Below are 22,341 nucleotides of genomic sequence, written 5' to 3'. Positions count from 1 at the left end.
TCTGAACGGCCCGTCTGGGAGCGGCCCGGGCTCAGCGGCCTTGCTGGTCTCCGTGTGCGGGTCTCCTTTGCTCTGTTCCAGCAGTGATAGTGCTCGGGTGAAGTGGTTTGGCTTTCTTGTTGACTCCGCGCCGCTGCGGCGGAGAGGGTAGCGCTGTTTTAATGGCGTATTGGCCTGTCCCATTTCTGCTGGGTGCCCAGAGCGCTGCAGATGCGATGCTGCTAGGGAAATCCTAAAGCTTCAGCTTTGAGAAGTATTTCCATGCGGCTGTTGGAGGCTTTGGGTTCAGATGTGTCGTTCTTACCTTGTAGTCATTCAGGCCTGGAGGAGCAAAGGTAGGGAGGGAGAAGCCGCTCGACCGGCTCTGGTCCTAGGAATCCATCTCCCGACGCCCCTTTGCATGTCATGAAGACGTGCCACGAGTTGAGCAAGATTAGTATTTTCGGCAAAGTAAGGAAAACAACAGGCAGAAGCAGCCAATTGATAGGGAATGTGGCTGTGATGCCCCTGCATGAAGTAAAATATCCAGGAAAAGGTAACGTTTCTTCTAACTCAGGGCATGTGCGGTGTTTTCTCAAAGCCATGGCAAGTGCAGGGTGTCTGCGTGTCTGAGTCTTTGGAGTAATTGGGCAGCCGCTAGCAGAAGCAATGATGAGACCACCAGCAGAGAGAGCATGTCGTAAGTGGATTTGTGTGCAGTTCAATGCCTTGTGTATGGGTGCACACTTGATGAAGACAGGATACCGTTGGTTCAGGTGCAGGGAGTACATGTTTGCCTTTGCTCTACTCTCAAGGAAATAATTGATTTGGAAGAGCTAACAGAAATACTTGACTCCTGCTTAGAAATTCACCCAGCTGAGCTGATCCGTATGTGAGCGATACTTGGTATGATGCTTATTTCTTTCAGTACTGACTTTGGGATTTGGACTTTTTTCAGTTTTGGGTGAGGACTGTGAGGCGTATATTGATCATCATGGCAAGGCACGAGCTGCACAATCCTGTCCCAACTTCTGCTGCGGAGATTGCATGCATCAGTACTGTTGCTCTAATGTGCTGTGGAAATTTGATGAAGAACAACGGTTTAGGTGTCATCTGCTTGATGGAAGGTAGGGGGCAAACTGAATGTAGACAGCAGGCTTTCCTTTTAATCACCAGAGGACTAGGATGTGTAGTTTCATGGTTTAAACATACAGTGGGACCTTTCAGCTGTATTTCTGGCTGTATCGAGGATCAGCATTAATGCATGTAATCTACCTGCAGAATAATGAGATGGACAAATTGACGCATGAACTGATATATATTTAAGTAAGTCTTAAATTCAGTTTTTGAGATGAATTCTTGTATTACAGGACCTCTGGCTCGAGCAAAGTAAATTCCCTGCAGTTCCATGCAGACTTTGATTACATAGACTCTGGCCCCAGGTAAGTCATGGCAAGTCTTAGTTTTTTAAATGTTATTTATTTGAAGGCTCTTTATTATGTAATTGAAACATGCCAATATGACATGAAAATGGAAATACTTGTGTGTTAAGAATGCTGAGTACTCGAAGATTTCAGAATATTTAAAGGAGTAATCACAGATGAATAGTTTAGATTAAGCTATTTAGAGCATAATGATCATTGTATATAATAATTCCATATTCTCATTATTGAATGGGAATTTGTCCTCTAAGGCCTTAGCATACTTGCTGTGTGCTTTTAAATACTGGCAGATTAAGTCTATTATGGCTGTATTAAGGGAACTGCTTTTGTATGAAAAATCTCCTTATTTGTTAGCATTTGTTTGCACTTAGAGCAAGATATATTATAAAATTTGTTACATTCTGTGAAAATAAAAATATTTTAAGTACATGCATTATGTTAATCATTGCTCACAGAAAAACAGAGTTCTTGCTCTAAACCATTCCTTATTTTTAGTTGTGACATGGAAAAATATAAAGAGCAGCAGTTAATTTGGATATGTGCTATGAATATTTGATATACCGGCACATGTTTGATTAATTATGAACCTCTAGGCTCTGCTAAATTTATTTGATGGTGATTGCTGTGGAATTGATTAAATAGTTACATTTAGAAATTTATTTTCACTGATGTCACATACGCTTTCCCTTGCGGAAAAAAGAAAATATTTCAATTTTAACTTCACAGCGTACATTAAAATTTCTTGAGCTCCATGAACCGTTATGCAAATAAAAAATAAAATGCAGCTGTCCTGGTTGCAGAATTTTCGAAGACGCTCCCGACCGTTGGAGGCGTTCACTAGGCAGCTGCGGTGCGTTGGGCGTTCGCCCTAACGGGAGGGCTGCGGGGAGCAGCCCGGCGGCGCTCCCTTAGCGCGCGGAAGCGGGCTGCGGGCGGGCGCCGGCTCCTTGCGCCGCCGAAAAGCGGCAGCTGCCGGGCCGGGCGGCGGTCGCGGGGAAAGGAGAAGCGGAACTTCCGCAAGGGGCCGCGCGGGAAGGCGCGCAGGGCGGGGCCGCGCGGGAAGGCGCGCGGGAAGGCGCGCAGCGGGCGGGGCGCGCCGGGGCCGGGGCGCGCAGCGCCGCGCAGTGCAGCGGAGCATGGGGTAAGCGCGGCGGCTCCGCGGGGCGGCGGGGGTGCTCGGGCGCGGCGCGGCGCGCAGGGATGCGCCGTCCTGGCGGGCGGGCCGGGTCGAGCCGGGCCGGGTCGAGCCGGGCCGCCGGCGCCCTTCGCGAGCAGCCGGGCGCTGCTGCCTCCCCCGCGGCGGCTGGGAGGGTGAAACGTGGAGAATTCAAGCGGTGCGGGGCTTGGGGTCCTGCTCGCTTGCTCGTTTTTTCTCCGTGCCAAGCAGCAGAGCTATCCAAGAGCGTAGAATGGGGAAGAGAAGATCTTCGGTTTTGTTCTAGCTGTTGCTTAAGCAAGACCTGAAGGCGACAAAGATACGTTTTCAATGTCAGAAAGCATTTAGGAAATAGCAGCTAAGTTGCTTTATTTATTTTTCTTTTGGCTGTGGAATGTCTCTAAAGGGAGAGTCACTGATGTTTCACCTTGAGAAAATGGATCACTAGTGACTCTCACGCTGCTTTGCGCTTTTTCCTCTCAGTTACATTACAGCTTTCAAAAATGACGAGTTGTGCTAAGCCCTAGGCTTGCATCAGGCTTGTTTTCCATATAGGCAGTGTTCATAGGAAGAATGTAATTATTCACAGAAATATTTCCCTTGGAAAGCTACCTGGATGTGACTTTAGATGAAAAACACATCCCCGCACTTTCCAAAATGACTAATGGTTTAGGGTGTTTCGACATTGGGAATGGAAGTGAGTAGGACTTCCTGTGACTCTTCTTCTGCTAACTCTCGGGCACCAGGTCACTAGCAGGTTTCTGTTTAGTTACAGACTTTACCTTGTGGGTTTTTTGGCTCTTCAAGAGCAGTAAGCCATACTGCTTTCAGAACAGCTGTCGCTGGGTTCTGCGTGCGAGGTTTACTCCACCCCTTAGCTCCATGGCTGTGTCTGCTGAAAAGATGGGGTTTAGCTGTGTGGAGGGAAGGGCTGATGTCAGCTGAGCTGTTCCTTTGTAGCCTCAGCAAGGTAGGTATGATGTTGTTTGGTCCTTAAACAGTCTATAACAGGAGGAGGGACAGCAAAGGGCTGCTTCCTTCTGTGTCCGGTTTTCTCATGAATTACAAATGATCCTCCCTTCAAAAGGAGGTGGGGTGGTGGTTTCCTAATATTACAAGCATTAAGGGTCAGAGAGTATTTAGTTCCTCATTCCTGCATCAGACTTTGTTGTCCACCGTGGCTCATTGCTCGGAAAGCGTAGCTTTTCAGGGAATTTCGCCTTTTTGAGGGCTTGGCACAAACTATAATGTGGACCTGCCCTCAGGCCAAGTGAGCTGGGTTCTCTCTTCCCCATGCTTGGAAAACCTGCCACAACTATGGTATAATTTTATGAGACTGTGTTAGGAAAAGGTTCGTTCTGGTAGTACGTACATTCTTCCTGTATCTTGTTTAACTAGGGAGGTTTTGCTTTGCTTGTGCCCTTGATACTTGTGCTGTGTTTGTTCTGAGATCCTCAGCAGAAGTGCAAGTAAAGCAACAGGCTTTTAGTAGGTTTCTTTATATTAGTATCCTTCACTATTTAATATTTGGGTATCGGGTCCTGTTAAGGCAGCGAATGTAAGGCACTCTGAGCAACACTATTAGATGTAGTTGTTCACAGTGCAGACTGTTACTAGCATCTGCTTTTCAACATATTTTAAGACAATAAACAGCATTCCTTTGGAGTGTTTTAGTAATTATAGTTTCAGGTGCTTGAAAGCATTGTGCTTTCCAGAATATTGAATTTAAAAGTAAGTAGAAGCGTATTAGGAGAAGTATAAAGGTATTAAATTGGATTCAGGCTTTTCTCTATTGTTGATTCCTCTTTGAAGATCATCTGGGACTTTTCGGGACCCTTTTATACCACTGAGCTTGTTACATTTCCCATTGCTTTTTTCCATGCCTGTAAGATAACCATATACTATTTCAGGCAACTTTGTTGCTAGGGCATGCATTGCATTGTGGCAGGGATTCACTACTTGCAGCTTTTTTTTATTATTATTATTTTGGATTCGCAAATACTGAAATTTCCTCTGTGGTCCTCTTAAGTTTTGAAGGTGGATTGCAAGCAGTTAGGCTGATGTTTTTCTCTTATTTTGTAGTAATTGGTATTACTTCTTTGCAAAACTGTAGAAAAGCAGAGCTCTTGTCCACTGGAACCAAAATCTCATGTCAAAATTTGCTTTGATAATGTGGTTGTTCAGCCTTGGTATGCCAGCTTTTCAACAGTGATCCTTACTAGGAAAGGAAATTAGGTGATTCACGTACACAGCTGAACTAATTGTGAAGTATTTTATGAGTGCTTAGGGAGATGGGGCAAATCTAAACTTCTGTATTAGAGCTACAAAAGAAAGTAATGCCGTTTTGAGTGGTTGATCTCTGTCTCTAAACTGGAACAAAACGTTAAATTGTCTTTCTGTGCAGTTAATAGAACTCAGTCTCTGAATCAATTTTTCTCATAGTTGCAGCTGATCTTGTAATAGATAGAGTTATGCTGGAAAAAAAAGGCTGTTCATCCTTATGTAATGAGAAGAGGGAGGCGGAACTACAGTCTTCCTGGGAAGTCTCAGCAAACAGAGAACATACAGCATTTTTAGACTGGGGATGTGCTAATTCAGATCATTTATTGTCTTGTGACTTGGGTCTCCTCTTGTGAAATGGAGAATATCGTGTCTTTTTGTCTTCCTTTTTTGAAAAGCAGTGCCTAGAATAGTCTGCTACATGTTTAAGGTGGCAAGAACTAACTTTCCCTCTAACTATGGAAAATAAGATGATCCTAATTTATCGTCTCTCAGTTAGATGTTTTTAAAGCATATAGTTTCTCCATAAACGAGATAAAATCACTGTGATGTTGAATTACACCCTGTTTCTCCTCCTCCTAGCATTGTCAGGGATCTCAGTTCACGTTTCTACTGTTTCTGCTGTTTGCCAATGATAAGAGAATGAGGAAAACCTCACTGGAAAAGAGCTTCTAGAAATGTAAGCAGCCTCTATTTGTGCACAGAGGATTTATTTTTGAGTACTTGCCCTGGATATTTTATATGATAAATGAGCTAAACTGCTCATTTCTGTAAGGTGTGCATTCAGACACAGCTAATCTCACCAAGAAATGCAATCTTCTTGTCTAGAAACAATTCAGATTTGGATTTTAAGATATTTAGAAATTGCTCTGTGATTTTTATTAGGCTGAACGGTAAATGTGAGCTTGCGTCATTTGTGACTGTAACCTGCCGTGTCGAGTGTTTGTTTTCACCTTCACCGTGTTCACGGTGAAGAAGCTAGTTAAAGCTGACAAAGCAGTTGCTGTTGATTTCTCCCCTGAACGCTTCAGGCAGTGCTGATGCCGATTCATTTGACTCTGAAACCAAGAAAGACAGAAAGATTGAAAAATGCTGCTCTAGCACAAGAGGCAGATGGGCACGGTCAGGTGTAGCAGCGTGCTGCTTTAACAGCAGAAGGCCATTCCGCAGCAAAAAGCAAGACAGCCCGGCATAAACATGCAGAGGCACTGACAGATTCAGCCCTGGGGTTACATCCAGGGATGTACTTCATCTACTGTATGTACGTAAGAGTAGGATGTTTCCTTTTCTAGCTCTGTGTGCCTTGCTGTATTGCCCTTCTTTGTACCTCTGCAAAATTAACTATGAAAACACTAAGTTTTTACACCCAGGCTGACTCTGGAAGGAGTCAAAAGCGATGGTAGGCAGGGGAGCCCTCAGTGAAGAGTCCTGCAAGCCAAGAAAGGTGCTGGAAGAGTCTTTCCTTGAAAACATGCTTTAAAAACTCTGGGTTTATTATTCTCTAAGATCTATGAGAGTTGAGGACGTGAGTTCTGTAGCTAGATCCAGCTCAACAGTTTTTAATATACTTAAGTTAACAGCCTTGGCCCAGGATGTAGCCAAATGTATTTGTAATTAATTATGTGATAGATGTGTTGTAGGAGAATGTCCTTAAATAGCCCATTTTTTAAAAACTGCAACTGTGGTGTGTTCTACAAAACAAACAACTAGTTCAATTTTGTGAAATAAGCAATTGCATGAACATTGGTCCTCTGACAAAATCAAAATATTTTGTAGCATTTTTAATGTGATACTTCTCTCTGTGCTTACTAACTTTGCTAGTTTGCGCTAGCCTCTTTTTTTTTAAGTTATGAAAAGTATCACTTATCAAAATCACTTTTATAAATTCTTTTCATGAAGGTCTTGTTTATAGTATAATTTAAAAAGAAAAATATTGGTCAGCCAAATGTAGGCTCTTGTTTGCTCTTATTTGTGGAATACTAGATTTTCCTTTATGTTCTTTGTCAGGTTGGATGGTGATTAATGTTCTTGATGAGATGGAGAGTAAAGAAGCACGTCAGTTCATTGTAATACAGGATAATTGCTTTACCTTATTTAAACTTTATTCTTACCTGACTACTGTTGCTGACTTCTGTATACTTATTGACATAAAATTAAAAAAAAAGGTCTGTTTCGTGTAAAAGAGTTGCCTATGTGGTAAGCAAGGGTGATGGGTGTAACCTGGTCTAAACTTCCTTTGGTTGCTGTTTTAGTGTTTGGCAAGTCAAGCACCACGTTGCAATTTGCCGGAATAATTTCTTTTGTATTTGAAACTTTAACTGTTTAGCCAAGCTAGTTCCTAAATAGTTGCTTAAATCTTAGAAATGTTAAAATCGCTTTCTGAATTATTATGTCATTGACTGTAGCAAATTCATATTATTACAATTACTGTTTATGTAGGGAAGATTCTTCTGCAATACTTGATGGATTTTTTCAGTTGAACTTGTTCTATTAATTCAGTTAACCATTTCAGAAAAATTTGTGTTACTTTCAAATTTTGAAAAAAAGAAAAAGGGACATCTAGTATTGATTGCTGAACTGGCATTCTGACAGTGGAAGAGGCACTGACTCACTTTGCCTTAAAAATTTATGCATATAATTAATTTACATTCTCTTTTGCCACTAAAGGAGTATTTTAGATTTTTTAATGATCTGTAGAGTGAGTATTTTGTACTGAGTTTAGGGGCAGTTTTTATGCTGAGGGACTAGTGGACTGGCAGTATCCATCTGAAACTGGTTTGTGAGCCGCATGAGATATAGTGTTAATTCTTGAACTGCTGATGAAAGACTTCTTAGTCCCCCCCTGGATGCAGTCGCTGTTCTCTTTTTGTTACTTGCATGTTTTTAATATTTTAACTATCTACAGAAGTGTACAGTAGCAGTTTTCCTAGGAAACTTCCCTGAGAAACTGTATTTTTAGTATGCCTTATAAAGGAATTTATGTAAACAGATATATTTAGTACAAGCAAACTGTATGTAGACCAAGAAGAGATGCTTTTATACACTTCCCGTAATAACCTGTTGGATCTGGAGGTCAGATCTCTGAGTAAAACCAGAAACTCCACGTCAGTTCATCGTAGTACAGGATAATTACTTTACCTTATTTAAACTTCATTCTTGCCTGACTGCTGTTGCTGACTTCTATATACTTAATGGAACTTAAAAAACTGGGATGGAACTTAATGGACCACTTTAAGTGGTCCTTCTGTACTGAACTTTTGTGCTAAAGTGTTAAACTGAGAAGCATGTTGTTTGCAAAATTGTAAAAATCAATCCCTTTGAAAGACCCTTGGGAAGTCATGTAGTTTTAATAAACAAATGAATAAATAAATTGCTCCTCCTTATTTTCCAACTAAGTTTTTGAGGCACGTGTCTGACATTGTGTGGCTGAGACTGAGATGTGGGGCTTAGGAAAGCATCTTGGTTTGGGAACTTGCTTGGTCATGTCCTGTACCTGAGTGAAGGCATGTTTGGACATGCACCACTTGATCGTGTTTCTGGGAAAGGGTGATGTGCACATACTTAATTTTTCTTTGGATTTGGACCTAAATTATCTTCTGAGGTCTTTCCAGACCACCCTGTGTTACAGCCATAACTTAATATTTGGAAATACTTGTTTTAAAAGCAACCCAGCCTTTCAAAAGGACCCTGCCAACATATTTCTTGTAACATGGAACAAATCTTGGAACAGATTGAAATGTGAGGAACAAATAGTCTGCCTAAATTGTTTTTTCAGAGCTGGGTCTTATTGTTGTTTATTTGGGTGTTTGTTTTTGAGATAAGTGTATGCTATTGTCATGAATGTCTGTGTATACACTGACTTTGTTTACAACAGGACTTATAAAATGTCAACAACTTAAATAGTTTAAACTACTAAGGAAGTTTTAAAATGTTACTGGAACTGAAACATGAATATTCTAAAAGGCCCTAGGAGTTACAGTCAAAGCATTTTATATTTTTTTCCACATGACTGTTTAAAATTGAGATCTACAATATGGAATAAAACTGCCTTGAGAATTAACTTCTGTCCAGCAGTACCTTTTTAAATACCAAATTTGGGTCTCCCATTTTAACATTGCCTCTCATTCAGTACCAAAGAGAGGTAAAACAGGCACCAGTTGCGTAACTTCCTTTATATAAACTCTTCTGTTTTGAATAATTAACATACTGGAAATGTAAGATGAGTCTGTGAGTTAAGCTCCTTTACGTATACAACTTAGTGCTTTCTGAATGTGTGAAAATAGGGGTGAACGTGGTAGAAGGAGGAAGAGAAAGGCTGCGGTGGTAGGAAAGGGCAGGGACTCTCCTCCTGATACTTTTCCATCAGTTGCTGAGAAGTTGCATTTTATCGTTGCTACAGTAAAAGTTACTATTTGTTTTTTATTTTGTTTACGTTTAAGTTATTGGCAAAAACTGAGCTTTTATTATGTGAAGAGAAAGAAGCAGGAAATGGCAGTGGATGAGGTGAAGCTGTATGTGACAGCGGGTGGGTTATTTGGGGACTGTGGTGTGCGATGCAGGAGCCTGCAAACCACGCTGAGGCTGTGCCACTGACAGAGCGATCTCGAGTTCTGTGCCGTGGCCACCCCGATTTCTGCACGTCGACTTCTGTTTGCAGAATTCACTGGGGGTAAGTTCTGGGGGAGGGAGTTGTTTTTTCATTTTTTTTTTCCTTGGTAACCATACAGTGGATGTAACTTTTGAGCTACAATCCTCTGTATTTGGGTTTTTTCCCCCTGTATTATGCAGGCTAATTAATTAAAATATAATTTAGTGTGAATATGTATTATCTAATATTACTAGTTATTTTCCTGCCTTTTCTTCAGTAGTGTTACTAGCAAACTTCTGGGGGACTAGAACCATTAATTATTCTACATCAGTGTTACTAAATGTTCAGAAAAGGTGCTCAGGGCAGTAATCCCTGGGCAGTAAAAGGATAGATATTATTAATACAGTATGGTAGTGCCTGACGATGCAGATATTTCAAAAGAGTTCTCAAAACTAGTGATGGAAATCATTAGAAAAAAAATTTTTTAAGAGGGTCAGTGTTGAAAGAGGATGTGATCACAGTGGGTTGCAAGCTCATAGCACCTACTGTGTTGTTTTCCCTGAATGTCATGTTACCTTCTGCTGTTTCAAGACATTAGTTTACATGAGCCCAAATGCTGGCAGGAAAGTTATGCTTCTGGTGTAAAGTGGATGATAAAAATGCCTACAGTAATCTACTTGTGTGTTCTCCTTAGAAAACTCTGGGAAGGACTCTCACGTCTGCTGTTCTATCCAGTGATCTGTTCCTCAAGACTTGTAATTTTGGTCTGTAGTAAACACACAGGATTTCGGTGTATAGAATTAAATCGCAGTGTTTACACGCAAAAACACAGAACTGCAGTCTAAAGTGTATATATACTTGACCCACCTGTACTTTAAATATATATCTCAAATTGGCTCTTTAAAAGACATGTACAAAATTGCATCATGCCATAGTCACGTCATTTTAACAAATACACAGCCGTTTTTTTTCCTGAGCTTTGCTATTGTGACTTTTCTTATTAGAGGTAGTTAGTGAATAGCAATGAGAGTTGTGCTTCAGAGAGGAGAAGACTTAAGGAGGGAATGTAATCCCGTTAAAAATAAGCAAAAGGAGCGTATGCTTCAGACTGACCAGTGTTTATGTTGGTGGCCAGCTCAGCTGCTGATGGGTTTATGCCGTTTCTTTCTTGTCATGGTGTGGGAAAGAACTGAATTTGGTCCTGAATGATAAGGGCTCTGCCAGTTTCCTACAGTGTCAGTTTGTTTATAATAGACATTTCTCCATTTCATCCTGTTTCTCCATTTCTTAGGATTAATTGCTCATTGATGTTTCTGCCCAGCATTTCCTAAAGTTCACAGGGCATCGCCGGCTCTAGAAGTGAAGAATTTTTGTTCTTTGTCAAGCCTAATCTTTCCTTGATACAGAGACCATCCTTCCCTAGCGGAAACAGACTGCTGCTGGGAAAAGGCTGAGGAAGAACCTATAAAACTCTTTTCTGTTGTTGTTTCTGCTAATGCTGCTTGGTGATAATTGTATGTAATAGTAATGTTCACTTCCCTACTGAGAAAGCTTTCTCAGGGTTGATATAGAGATGAGAGCAAGAATCACACAGAACCACAGAACGGTTGGGGTTGGAAGGAACTTCTGGAGATCATCTAGTCCAACCTCCCTGCTTGAGCAGGTCGCCTAGAGCACGTTAGACAGGGTTGCAGTATCTCCAGAGGAGACTCCACAGCCTCTCTGCGCAGCCTGTTCCAGTGCTCTGTCGCTCTCACGGAAAAGTAGTCCTTTCTTGTTTATATTCAGGTGGAAATTTCTGTGTTACAGTTTGTGCCTGTTGCCTCTTATGGTCTTACGAATCTGAGGTAGGAACACAGAACTTCTCATTGTTTAAAAGTCGGTGATCGTTGATACTCAGAAATAATTCTTACATTTGATGGCTGCTTGGTAGCCAGATGAAGACTACTCGGGGTTTAGACAGGTGTTTAGAACTGTTAACAGGAAACTGTGCAGGAAGAAAACCAGAAAGTTCCATAGCCAAAATCTCTATGAAGAAGCAAAAACAGGATGGATATAAGAACAGCTCTCTACTCATTCTTTTAGGGCTTGTTTTTCATTAAGACTGACTTCCTGTGATTGTTTCCAAAACTGATGCATGAAGTTAATCAGAAGTAAAAATGCCAGAGACTTTGGCTTGCATAGAAGAGCTTCACTGGATTTCAGACAAATCACGTAACTTAATGTTTGTAGTAAATATAATTAACACTTCGAAGGGTCTTAGATTCCAGTGCTTTGCTTTCTCATCCAAATAATGATAAAAAAAACCAAAATTGTCTAGCTGTTGACCCTCTAAAAAAGGGACCTTTCAGAAAACTATACAGTCTTTCCTATGACAGACACAAGAGATTGTCACTGAGTGTTTAAGCTTTACAGAGTTACTTATTTTTCTTCTTTTTTCTGTATGGTAAACAGAAGTTACAAACAGGTCTATGGAAGTTTTACATCCACTTCCATCATTTGGTACTCATTATTGAGTTTAAGGCAGTTGCAATCTTTGGCTGTCTGTACTAGGTGTTGCTGTTTGCAGGCAGTGATCTGTCTCCTCTAACCTAGTGTAATGTTCTCCTTTGTTGCAGTAAAGTTGGCTGAAGTTCAGATTTTTTTTTTTTTTGGTTACTATTTTTAAGTCCTGTGAAATATGGCTTCTAAAACAATTACTTGTAGATGTAAAGAGATGTGAAGAGAGGTCTGCTAAATCCTGAGATTCTCCCTGGATTGGACTCAGGCAGTTGACAGGGGAATCGTTGCCTTAATGATGTGAAAAGAAGCTGCTATCATCCAGAAATTTTGAGGTGCTTCGTTTCCGGAATGTCTACCTACATATTCAGAGCAGTCAAGTAATACTTTGTAGATCAACTAATTGACTAATGAGTTTAAAACCTTGTCTCTGTAATCTGTTTGAAATACATAAAGGGACACACAGTCACACTAAAATAAGAAGGATTAAATAGCCACGTTAAGTCGCTTTCATGGATAAGCGAGAGTGCTCCTTAGTAGGTGTTGATCTGCTTCCACTGGTTTAGCAGATCTGAACTTAATGTAGGAATGCACTTGGAAGTTGTTTCCTATTCATATGCGTGATGTAGTAAGAGAATATGAAATTGGAGGAACAGCGATGTGTTGGCTATGGAATGCAAGGTTAAATAGCAACGAATTTGCATGGGAGGCTTTTATTACCTCTGGTGCTCTTTCTTGCAGTTTTGGAACCCTTGTTGCGATTGGGGTTAGCCTCTTTGCCGTGGTTGTAATCACTATTATCCTGTGCCTCACCTGTTCATGTTGCTGTTTGTATAAAGCATGTCGAAGACCACAGCGTGAGTACCTCTATGTTTACTTTCTTATCCTTTACCTCTTTTAATAAGACCTTTTTTTTTCCTAGAAAACCATATTCCTGAAAAAATGCAAATAATCTTTTCCTAGCCCTCTGATAAAGAAGTTATAGTTCTTAAACAAATGCTTAGAAGTAAGCCTGCTTCAAAATATGAAGTTGCAGAGAGATGTTGTATTTCCAAAGAGCGTAAATAGTTCTCTTCTCTCTCCCCCCACCAACTGTGTAGATTTGGCGGTTTGTTTATTATAGGTAAGCAGAGGATAGAATGAAAAAACCATTTTAAATTGTTTTCCTATTCTCTCAAAAATGTTGCCTGAGTAATACACCAAAGGCCCACTATCACAGCCATAATTGCAAAGAAATTACTTAAGATTTATCTTTTTGGCATTGAATATATCTATCTTTGAAGAATGAGAAGCTTTTGCACATCACTATGTTATGCTTAAAATGTATGAAATACTGCTTGATTAACACTGGAAAGTGATGATTCAAATTGTTTTACAAGATATATTGTTCTTTGCTCTGTCACTGCCAAGGAAAATCACATATTTCAAAAGCAACATTATGGTGGTACAAACATTGCAACTTCAGTACAAATTCTCTTAACTTACAGAAAGCTTTCTTATTTTAAGATTGTACTTTAATAGGCAATTACTATACCATATGAATTAGGTGAGTATTTTTTTTGAGGTGAAGCTATGTTCTTTTGACCAGATTGATGTGTAAAGACTACAGTAACTGTATGTAGGTTTTCTGTTCTTGATGTTGTTGTACTTGAATAATTCAGAAATAGATTTTAATGTTTTTTCTTTGTTCTAAATCTCTGACAGTTAAAATGATATTAAATGAAATACTGATTTATATGGACAAATCTTACACCATTTAAAATTCCAAAATCAAATGCTATTATGTGCTCCTCTGAGATTAGTTTTTGAAAATTATAATTTTAAAGGGGAACACTAATGAAAAGTTTTATGATTTGGTTAAAATATCAAGACTACTTCAAGTGTTAGCTGAGTTTAACCTGGATACTGTCACAGAAATAGTCAATGCGCATTTATAACAAGATTTAAATGAGAGTAAAGACTGCTTTCACCATTCCCTATTCTTTAAGAGTGGAATCTTGAGAAATATCCATAGTTATAGCATAAGGAGGAAGAAGATCTGAAAAACGAATTCTTGCAGTTAATTAGAAACTGTTAATGCTCCCTTATTTCAATAGAGACCTGAACCAATAATCCAGCATCAGTTCCTGCAGAAATGGATTATCTCTGTATATTTACTTTTCTGACTATTATTTAGAGGAAGATATACTAACACATAGGTATGCTAGCCCACAAACATCATACGTAAGGGAACTCATTTGGGCAGTGAATCACCACAGGAAGCTAGAGGAATATTGCGCAAATTAACTGCCTCCTTGCCTGACGGAGGAGAGCTTCGTCACTTGTATCTCAAAAACAGATAACATCTTTAGAAATGAGCGGTTTGTCCTAGAACGATAGATAACTTGGCTGCAGCAGGAATTCCTACTTTGTGAAGAGTCCAAGAAAAAAATGCTGTACTCTTTGTGGATGAAGAACAAGATAAATTAGCTGCGTTCCTGCTATGTGAAGGCTCTGTTACCATTAAGATCAATGGTAAGATCTGAGGCACAGATTTCTAATTCTCTTATGGAAATTCAAAAATGAAATTGCCCCGGGCTTGGACTGAGGAAGTGATCTGAGGAGAGAGTGGTTTTACATCACTGTTGTGGGCTGTCTCCTAGGAGCAGCAGTACTAATCGTGTTCCTTTGGCTTGTTTGTAGCTGTTGTGACTACCACTACTGCCACCACGGTGGTTCATGCTCCCTATCCCCAACAACCAGCAGTGCCGGCGGGCTACCCAGCAGCACCATATCAAGGCTATCAGCCTGTGGCTGTCCAGCCGCAACCTGGAATGCCGATAGCACCGTACCCTACACAGTATCCCCCCCCTTACCCCACGCAGCCAGCTGGACCCCCAGCTTATCATGAAACAGTGGCAGGTAAGGAAGGAATGCAGTGTTTCTTCTTTTCTCCTTAAATAGCTTAAAAAGACACTTTCATTAGAACAAATCTTCTATTATTTACTGTTACTGTTTTCCATGACTATGTTAATATGTAAGCAAATTATGTAAAACTCTAGTTAGAGTGGATGTTTTAATTTGCCGTTGTTTAAATTTCCCCATTGCCATTTCTACCCTAATCATTGCAAGAGGAAATTGGGCTGTATAGGCAAAGTTTGGTGCATGAGCGAATCCAGTAGAAAGCCTTAGTAGTTCAGCTGCAATTTTGTACTAAAATCAAAGCCCAGTTAACATATGTATAGTAGTTCAAGAGTGTTTCTATATAGGCCTCCTAATCAAATATTTTCTAAATGTTTAAATCCATACACAGAAATGGCATTTGCTAGTTGGTTGCTAGGCTGCTAAAACAACCAGTCCCTGGTCAACTTCATGCAGGTTTGTCAAAGACTGGCAGTTAGCATTAACTGATTCCCTGCTTTCCTTCTTTCACAGCATTGCTTTCACAGTTTCACATAGCTTGACATTCCTAATTCCCTGTTGTGCTGGAAGAAGCTGATTGAACAGTTGGTTCTTGGCTGTTCAGAGAGGCCAAAACTAGGCTGTTATCTAGCCTAGGATCTTAAAACCCCCTTGTATACTACTCTGTTCACTACTCTGTCAAAAATAACAGATACTGTCCTTTGAAAGCAACACTTTCATAACAAGGCAAACATAAAATGGCTTTCCATAGTCTTAAGCAAGACCTTAATCCTAACATTGCAAATCAGTTAAGAATCACACTTCAACAATGTGCACATCAGCGCAGCCTCTAAAAACATTTTGCCTCCCACTGTCTTTGCAGGCATGGTGACTTTATTTTTCCTTGATAAACTCCAAAGCAGCTGTAGGTTTTATGGGAATAGCTCCAACTACTTTGGCTTCTTCTTTCTAGTGTGAGGGAGCCAATGAACCAGTCATTTTGTTTCCTCTGCTCCCTGATTTCTCCAGCTGTTCCTCAGCTAAGTTACTAGTTTGTTAATTCTTAGATTTTTTTTTTTTTCTGAGAGTGTCTTGCAGCACTTTCCATGTTCCTAGTTGAGACCACATGAAAATGGGAGCTTTTCCCTTTGTTATTTTCATTATCTGTTAGCCAGGGGACAGTCTCTTAATTAGGTTGCATGCAGCAGAGAGAAAACCTGCTCTGTCGCACAGGAGCCAAACCCACTCGACTTACAAGATCAGTGAAAGATAGACGCTTGGTACGTTCTAGGGACCTGGTCAAGTGCTCATTCTTTCAACTACCTTGTGCTGTTTGACACCTGAAAGTGAATGCAACACCTGAGAATAGCTTGTTGCAGTATACTAAAAAAGAAGGGTACAGTTTGAGTGGTACAACTAATATGTGTGTCAAACTATTTCATGGGCTTGGTAGCAGTGGGCCATACTTTTTTTTTTTTTTTTTTTTTTTTTTTTTTTTTTTAATTAACTCAATGATATTTACCAGGAGAGTTCTTCCCTGAAAGAATCCTAAAACACTTTCTCTAGCCCTTTTTCTTTGCCCCAGTGGTTTATTCTAACTTTTCCACATACTACCAGGTATGTCCTGTTGTATTTGCATCATTGACTTCTACTGGCTGGTGTATTGGACCAAATTTCTTCCTTTTTTTTTTTTTTTTTAAACCATGTCCTGCGCTGAGGGCTCACCATATGCTTGTGGGAACCTTGATGCACATATATCCTCAAAAACATCAAAAACTTTGTTATTTAACTTGTGAAATGCAAATGCTTTATGAATTACACAACATTTCTTCCAGTTAAGATACTAGATAAGTTGAAAATTTTAAATGCGTACTCAGAACTGAAGTTGTCAATACAGATATAAAATTTGGAATGTGAATTTTGTAATTCTGTCTTTCCTTTTGCAGTTGGTGCTGGAGCACCTTACCCAGTCAGCCAGCCCCCTTACAACCCTGCTTACATGGATCCTCAGAAGCCCATCTATTGAACAGATCTGCTACTATGCTTCTGTATACAAAACTTTTTAAAAATATAATTTGTGCTGTTTACATCATGTAGTATATTTTCCTGGAAGACAACAATATTTTGTCCAAGTAAAATGAGAGCTAATTCAGTATCCTTTTTTAATGTTTTGAGTACAAGGAAGGAGTATTTTCTTGCAGAAATTATTCACGTATACCTCAAGCAAACACAAAAAGGGATTTTGTTCAAAATACAATGAGAAAAGTGTGAAGGAGTGCTTCAGAAATAAGAATGATCATAACATTTGCTGTGCAATAATGGGTGGAAAGGAATGATCTAATATGATGTTTTCAAACACCCGAAGCTGTAGCAATCTTTTGCACAGTGCTAAAACATAAGAATTTAATCCCTAAGAAACTTGATGATATATGTTTTGCCTGTTTTGAAGTTACTGTCATTATGTAAGCTACATTGTAATACACTTCATTTATGGTTTAAAAGGGAATTTTTCTTTTTTGAAACATTTGCATTCTGTAAGGGATAATGAACCATGTTTAATTGTCTTTGTGGTAGTTGCATTTTTTCTCTGCTAAATAGCATGAGTTGGTTATTTTCTTGTTTTATTTTCCAGCTTTAAGGCTTAAAAGCTGTAACTTTATTGGCTGTCTCAGGCTATTTTATTCATAGTTAGAAATCAGTAACAGAAACAAACCCCCTGCCACGCACTACAACAAGCAGAGCAAAAGCTGAAAACCTTCTGCATAAAATTATTGGATGAGTACTTGGTTTGTGTAATAGCTGTGTGTCATTGGTTAGTTTGAAAAAACGAATCATCACCTTAGTCATACGTTAAGTGGAAGTCACTGACAGTATTCAGTCCTGGTTGATCATAGGGGAAGTAATTGACTTTATAGGAGATGTGCAATACGGAAATAGATTTATATTTTTTAAATTTTTAGTGTTTGGCCCTGTCTGTAGCAGGAACCTTGTAGTGATGTTGTATCTTTATAAACTAAGACTGTATTTGAGAAATAATATTGGAGGGGAATAAGAAATACCAACCTGACATGCAGCAGAGGTTAAATCTCCCTTCCATCTTCAGCATTCYCATTAGACTGAATAGAGAGCAAGAAGCCAGAAGGAGGTGTAGAAGGATTTGGTCACAGAGAGGTAATGCATTTCCAACACCATGCTTGTAGTCATGGAGACATCTTACGGCGCCTTTGTGACTATTACCAATATTTGCAAGACTATTGTATCAGTCACTGTGACATAATTCGTGGATAATTTTGACACATCTTGTATACTGAGATACTTGTATATATTACTTACTGAGAGGCTGCTAAGCCACCTGTCCTGGGATTCCACATTTGGCATATATTACTGCTTGGAACACATTGATCTTATAACTGATAGTATTGTTTTACCTTGTATACCTGTGCAGATGGATGGATAGGAATTGTTGCTGTCCAAGGCAGCCTTATTTATTTTTCTTAACGGTTTTTTAGTCCATTTCTAGGTTTTTCTAGTTCTTGTTTAAGAAAATCTTATGGGCATTTCAGAAAAAAAAAGTTTCTTTAGCATTGTGATTCGTGACAACCTATGCACCTCTGTTACGCCTCTCTGAGCAGAGCGTTCGAGTTAACAGCATGAAATGGTGCTGAGAGGCTCTCACAAAGCAGGAATGCACTATGTCTTTGTGATCCTCCTCTCCCCTGTCTTGCAGGCCAGGAATTGGGCAGTGCTTCATGACACTACTAAGAGTTGTGTGGCAACAACCAAAAATGGACAGTGTCCGCTATTGAAGAGTTTCCCTAGAAATCCTGAATATTTGTGCCGGAGGTCACTAAAGTAGTGCAGAAGTCATCCTTTTTGTATAGATCCTACTTGGACACATTACACCTGTAGAAGGAGGGCAAAAACCATCCTGGCAATTYTGTTCGCCAGTCTGTAGGTGGAAGCTGGCCAGCAAGCGCAGGTACCAGGCAGTTCTCGGAGCACAGGTAGGATTTTCTAGTGTTTGTGTTAATGAGGTTGTTACTCTGCACCTCTGTTTCTTTCCAACATCTGAGGTGACAAAACATACAGTTTGTGGTGGTGTCAGTAGGGTTGTATTTTGGATATAAAAGGAAAGTCTGCAGTTTCATGAGGAGAAGTCTGTCATCTGTTATCCCTAAGAGAAAAAGCCCACATAGAGCAGGTAGCAGGAAAGTAAAGTGGTGGCAACAGAAGCCTCAAATCTGAAGTTTTACTGAAATTTTAGGGTAGAGACCAGATAGTACGCAGAGATGTTCAGGGTGATTTAGGAGAGCTGGGAGGAGATGTGGTATCCTGAGAGGTAGATTCAAGAAGCCTGTTAATTTACACCTTTCCTTCRGTAGTATATGATAATGCTAGCTATATTCAAGTAAGACTTGAATCTGTAGTACACAAAGAATGTATTAACTACTTTGGTTACAAAACTGGTTGAAAGAAGAGAAAATAGTCTTTTTTCCTCACTACTTAATTGGAGCATTTAGCCAGATCTTTTCTTACTGTTAGCATATTAACCATCATCAGCAATAAGACACAGGACCAAATTTTGTTCAGTTATTCCCATGCAAACCCATTGAAACCTGTTTTCTTGTAGTTAAGTGAATGGGATGGTTATAGAAGAGAAGTTGGTCCATGAAGTTTACGTTGCATTACTGATGTGTCATTCCAAACAGCTAATTCCTTCATTTCAAACTAGTTAGCCACAGTGCTGCAGGGGAGGGAGAATGGAATTTACATTTTAAATGCTGGAAGAGTATATGTTTGTTTTTTGTTTTGTTTTGTTTTTTTTTAATTTTGTAAGTGCCTTTGTTTCAGAAACATCTTGGGAAATTAAATACTATAGAATATTCTGTTGTACTAAATTTAGATAATCACTGTTGACTTTATTACATACTGTAACCTCGCTTTGTATGGTGTTTGTAGTTTAAAGTGTAAGTATTCAAAAGAAATGGCATAAACTCTTATGCACCTTTGTAATAAATGCTGTGTTTGAAGTATATTCTATCAATTTTGCTTTCTTAGCCTGAATTTGAGTATTATTTAAGAATGTTTYTGCAAAGCTACATTTGCTCCACTGTGTTTACCAGCTAGCATTTCCAAGTGTATTTTAAGTCACCTTGTGTGGTAAATGCCTTTCTGGGACTGGAGACTGAAGTATAGTCAAAATCACAAGGCACAACAAAAAGAAAGGACAATATAAGCTCCTGGATGAATTTTCTGACAGTACACTTAAATCTAAAAGGATTGCTCCCAAGGCATTGTCTAGACCAAGGAGTGAATTAAATCTATGAAGTTGAATGCATTAATTAACAAATTTCAAAATGCTTGAAAAGTCTAATGTAGACAAAACATTAGATTTAAAAGAATGCTACACTGTGTGATTAATGTCCAATAACCTTCTCTCAACACATTCTTTGACTTGTGCGTTGATATCATGCCTCATTTTTCAACGTGACTAATTCCATGTATGATAAAAGTGATGCTTTCTCCTCTGTGTGAAAACACTTTAGCTGATGCTTTCACAGACTTTTAATGAAATTGCCTTCGAAACGTTGTCTTTGTGTTTGGTCCTTCACCTGAGAGTATTTGCTATTAAGCAAGTCAAGGCTACTATTTCATGGCTGCATTTTAGATAAATCACCAAGCAGTGCTAAATTGGTTAGGATACTCTGTATATACTCGTTCTAACTTAAATTGTCAGCCAAGATTCCAACTTGTTCTGAAAGAGGGTTTTTATTTCTTTGCCCCCTCCCTTTTTTTTTGTCTCAGAATTATCTGGTAGCTTGGTTATRTTACTGGTTTAATTTATCAATTTCAGCTGTACATTGATAATGAGGCGTAGCTGAAATGCAGCTCATTTTATTTCCCAATTTTATGGCACATTTTCTCAACAAAATTTCTAAAAATTTGAATATAAAAAAATGAAATAGAATTAATGTCTTTGCTAGAAACTACAAAAGGAAGTTGCAGAGTTACGCCTGAGCTTTCTGTTGCCTCTGTTTTTCGGTTTGCCTGTCCCGTGACTTTTTAGTAGTTGTATCCTTGCAATGTGGCTAAATCTGAAAAGTGACATGCAGACAGGCCTCCTTCGCTCACAAGAAAAGCTGCGTGTCTTCAGTTCTCTCTGTGCGCAGGCCTGAGAAGCAGGAGCGAGTCTTTTACTTAAAACTCTCAGATTTCCTCTAGCGACCGTCGAGTCTAAAGCAGGAGCAGAATGCCACGTAGGAGAGCAAGCCACTGATCTAGAAAGCTGAGAACCGACAGTTGCTTGGGGAATGCTGCTGCTTGTGTTTTCGTAACGTTTGATCAGCAATTATTTATGTTRCAGCATGAATTCTTCCAGGACAGCACGTGGCATCCATCTTAAAATCCATGGGCAGGCTTGAACGGAGGAGTCGGAGACCAGGGAAAGAACTTGAGCAATTATTGCCAAAATAGTAATTCTCTCCTGTTTTTCCAAGTGTGGAAACTTAGTATCAGCTCTGGGCATGTATGATAACATGTCATGGTTTGCTTTAGTCAGTGCTTCCAGGCTCCCCGCCCCCCTTCTTGGGTTGCTATTTGAACTAATTTACTTGTAAATTAGTACTGCCTGCTTCACAGGGGCCCTGTAAGATTCACTGCTCGCAAGCAAGCCTTATAGTGGGTGGGGGGAAGGTACCTGAGTTAAATCTGTTAAAGATAAGATAAAGCTGAAGAAAACAAGGAATCTTCCCTTTCAGGAGCTCAGGCACAACCGTGACGGAGCGGCTCCTCCGCTGCGCTGCCTCACGGCAGTCTCCGCCGAGGGGGAATTAGCTGTGTGGCGAACGACGGGGCCTTTAGGTCTGAGGCACAGCTAAGTGCTTTTGTCCCCGCTGCGCCTGGCCTGGGGAGCCGCCGGCCGCCCCGCTTTGCGTGGCGCTGCGGCAGGCTGCTTGCCGAGGACCGGGGCTAGCTCCCTYGCTGCCAGCCGGAGGTTCGCTGTCCCCGAGGTCCTTTTAATCCAATGGGGATGCTTGGTGGTGGTGTAAGTAATGCTGCTCGTCCTGCACGGGCTTGTCTTCCCTGCGTTTTTGGCTCTATTTCCCGAGAACTGTTGCCCTGTCTGGGGGCAAAGTAAATCCTCTCTCTGATGGTTGTTTGTCCTCAGGCATGTTTTGGGGGTGGTTCAGACTGACAAGGCTTTATGGCGAGGGATTTTGTTTCTTCTGTAGGACTGTTCTCTCTCCTACTGTCTTGCAGTACTTCCGTGGTGAAGGGCGCTCTCTTCCTTGGCGCTTTCTCTCTGCAAATCCTCTTCCTTTGCAGTAGCGTAGATGTAGCTCTTGCTGCTTCTTTCACAGGGTGACAGAYGGTTCCTGAGGAGGTTGGGGAGGTGTTTAAAGTCTGCGTAGAATTTTGAAGTGAAAAATTACCCTTAAAGTTATTGCTTGGGTAACTGATTCAGATTCTGACTTCTTTAGAAAACAAAGCCGTCCCACTGGCTGTGAAACGGCAGT

General features: G+C 40.2%; 1 protein-coding gene across 3 annotated transcripts; it reads left to right on the top strand.

The window, feature by feature from the left end:
- The first annotated feature begins 972 nt into the window (after positions 1-972).
- On the top strand, positions 973-19,857 carry SHISA5 (shisa family member 5). Of its 3 annotated transcripts, XM_085302483.1 has the most exons (5): positions 973-1,106; positions 1,350-1,421; positions 12,686-12,801; positions 14,627-14,845; positions 16,771-19,857. In XM_085302483.1, exons 1-5 carry the CDS (start codon positions 1,027-1,029, stop codon positions 16,848-16,850), a joined length of 567 nt encoding a protein of 188 aa, XP_085158609.1. In that variant the 5' UTR covers positions 973-1,026; the 3' UTR covers positions 16,851-19,857. The 3 variants fall into 3 exon arrangements, with proteins under 3 accessions (XP_085158609.1, XP_085158611.1, XP_085158610.1); XM_085302485.1 differs by lacking the exons at positions 973-1,106; positions 1,350-1,421 and adding an exon at positions 2,497-2,562; XM_085302484.1 differs by lacking the exons at positions 973-1,106; positions 1,350-1,421 and adding an exon at positions 6,789-9,526.
- The last annotated feature ends 2,484 nt before the right edge of the window (positions 19,858-22,341 follow it).

Source organism: Rhea americana, unplaced genomic scaffold, assembly GCF_003343005.1.
Source record: "Rhea americana isolate MKP2758 unplaced genomic scaffold, rheAme1 scaffold_19, whole genome shotgun sequence".
Taxonomy (NCBI): Eukaryota; Metazoa; Chordata; class Aves; order Rheiformes; family Rheidae; genus Rhea; species Rhea americana.
The sequence above is the reverse complement of the archived record's forward strand: the minus strand, read 5'-3'. Positions and strand labels throughout refer to the sequence as shown.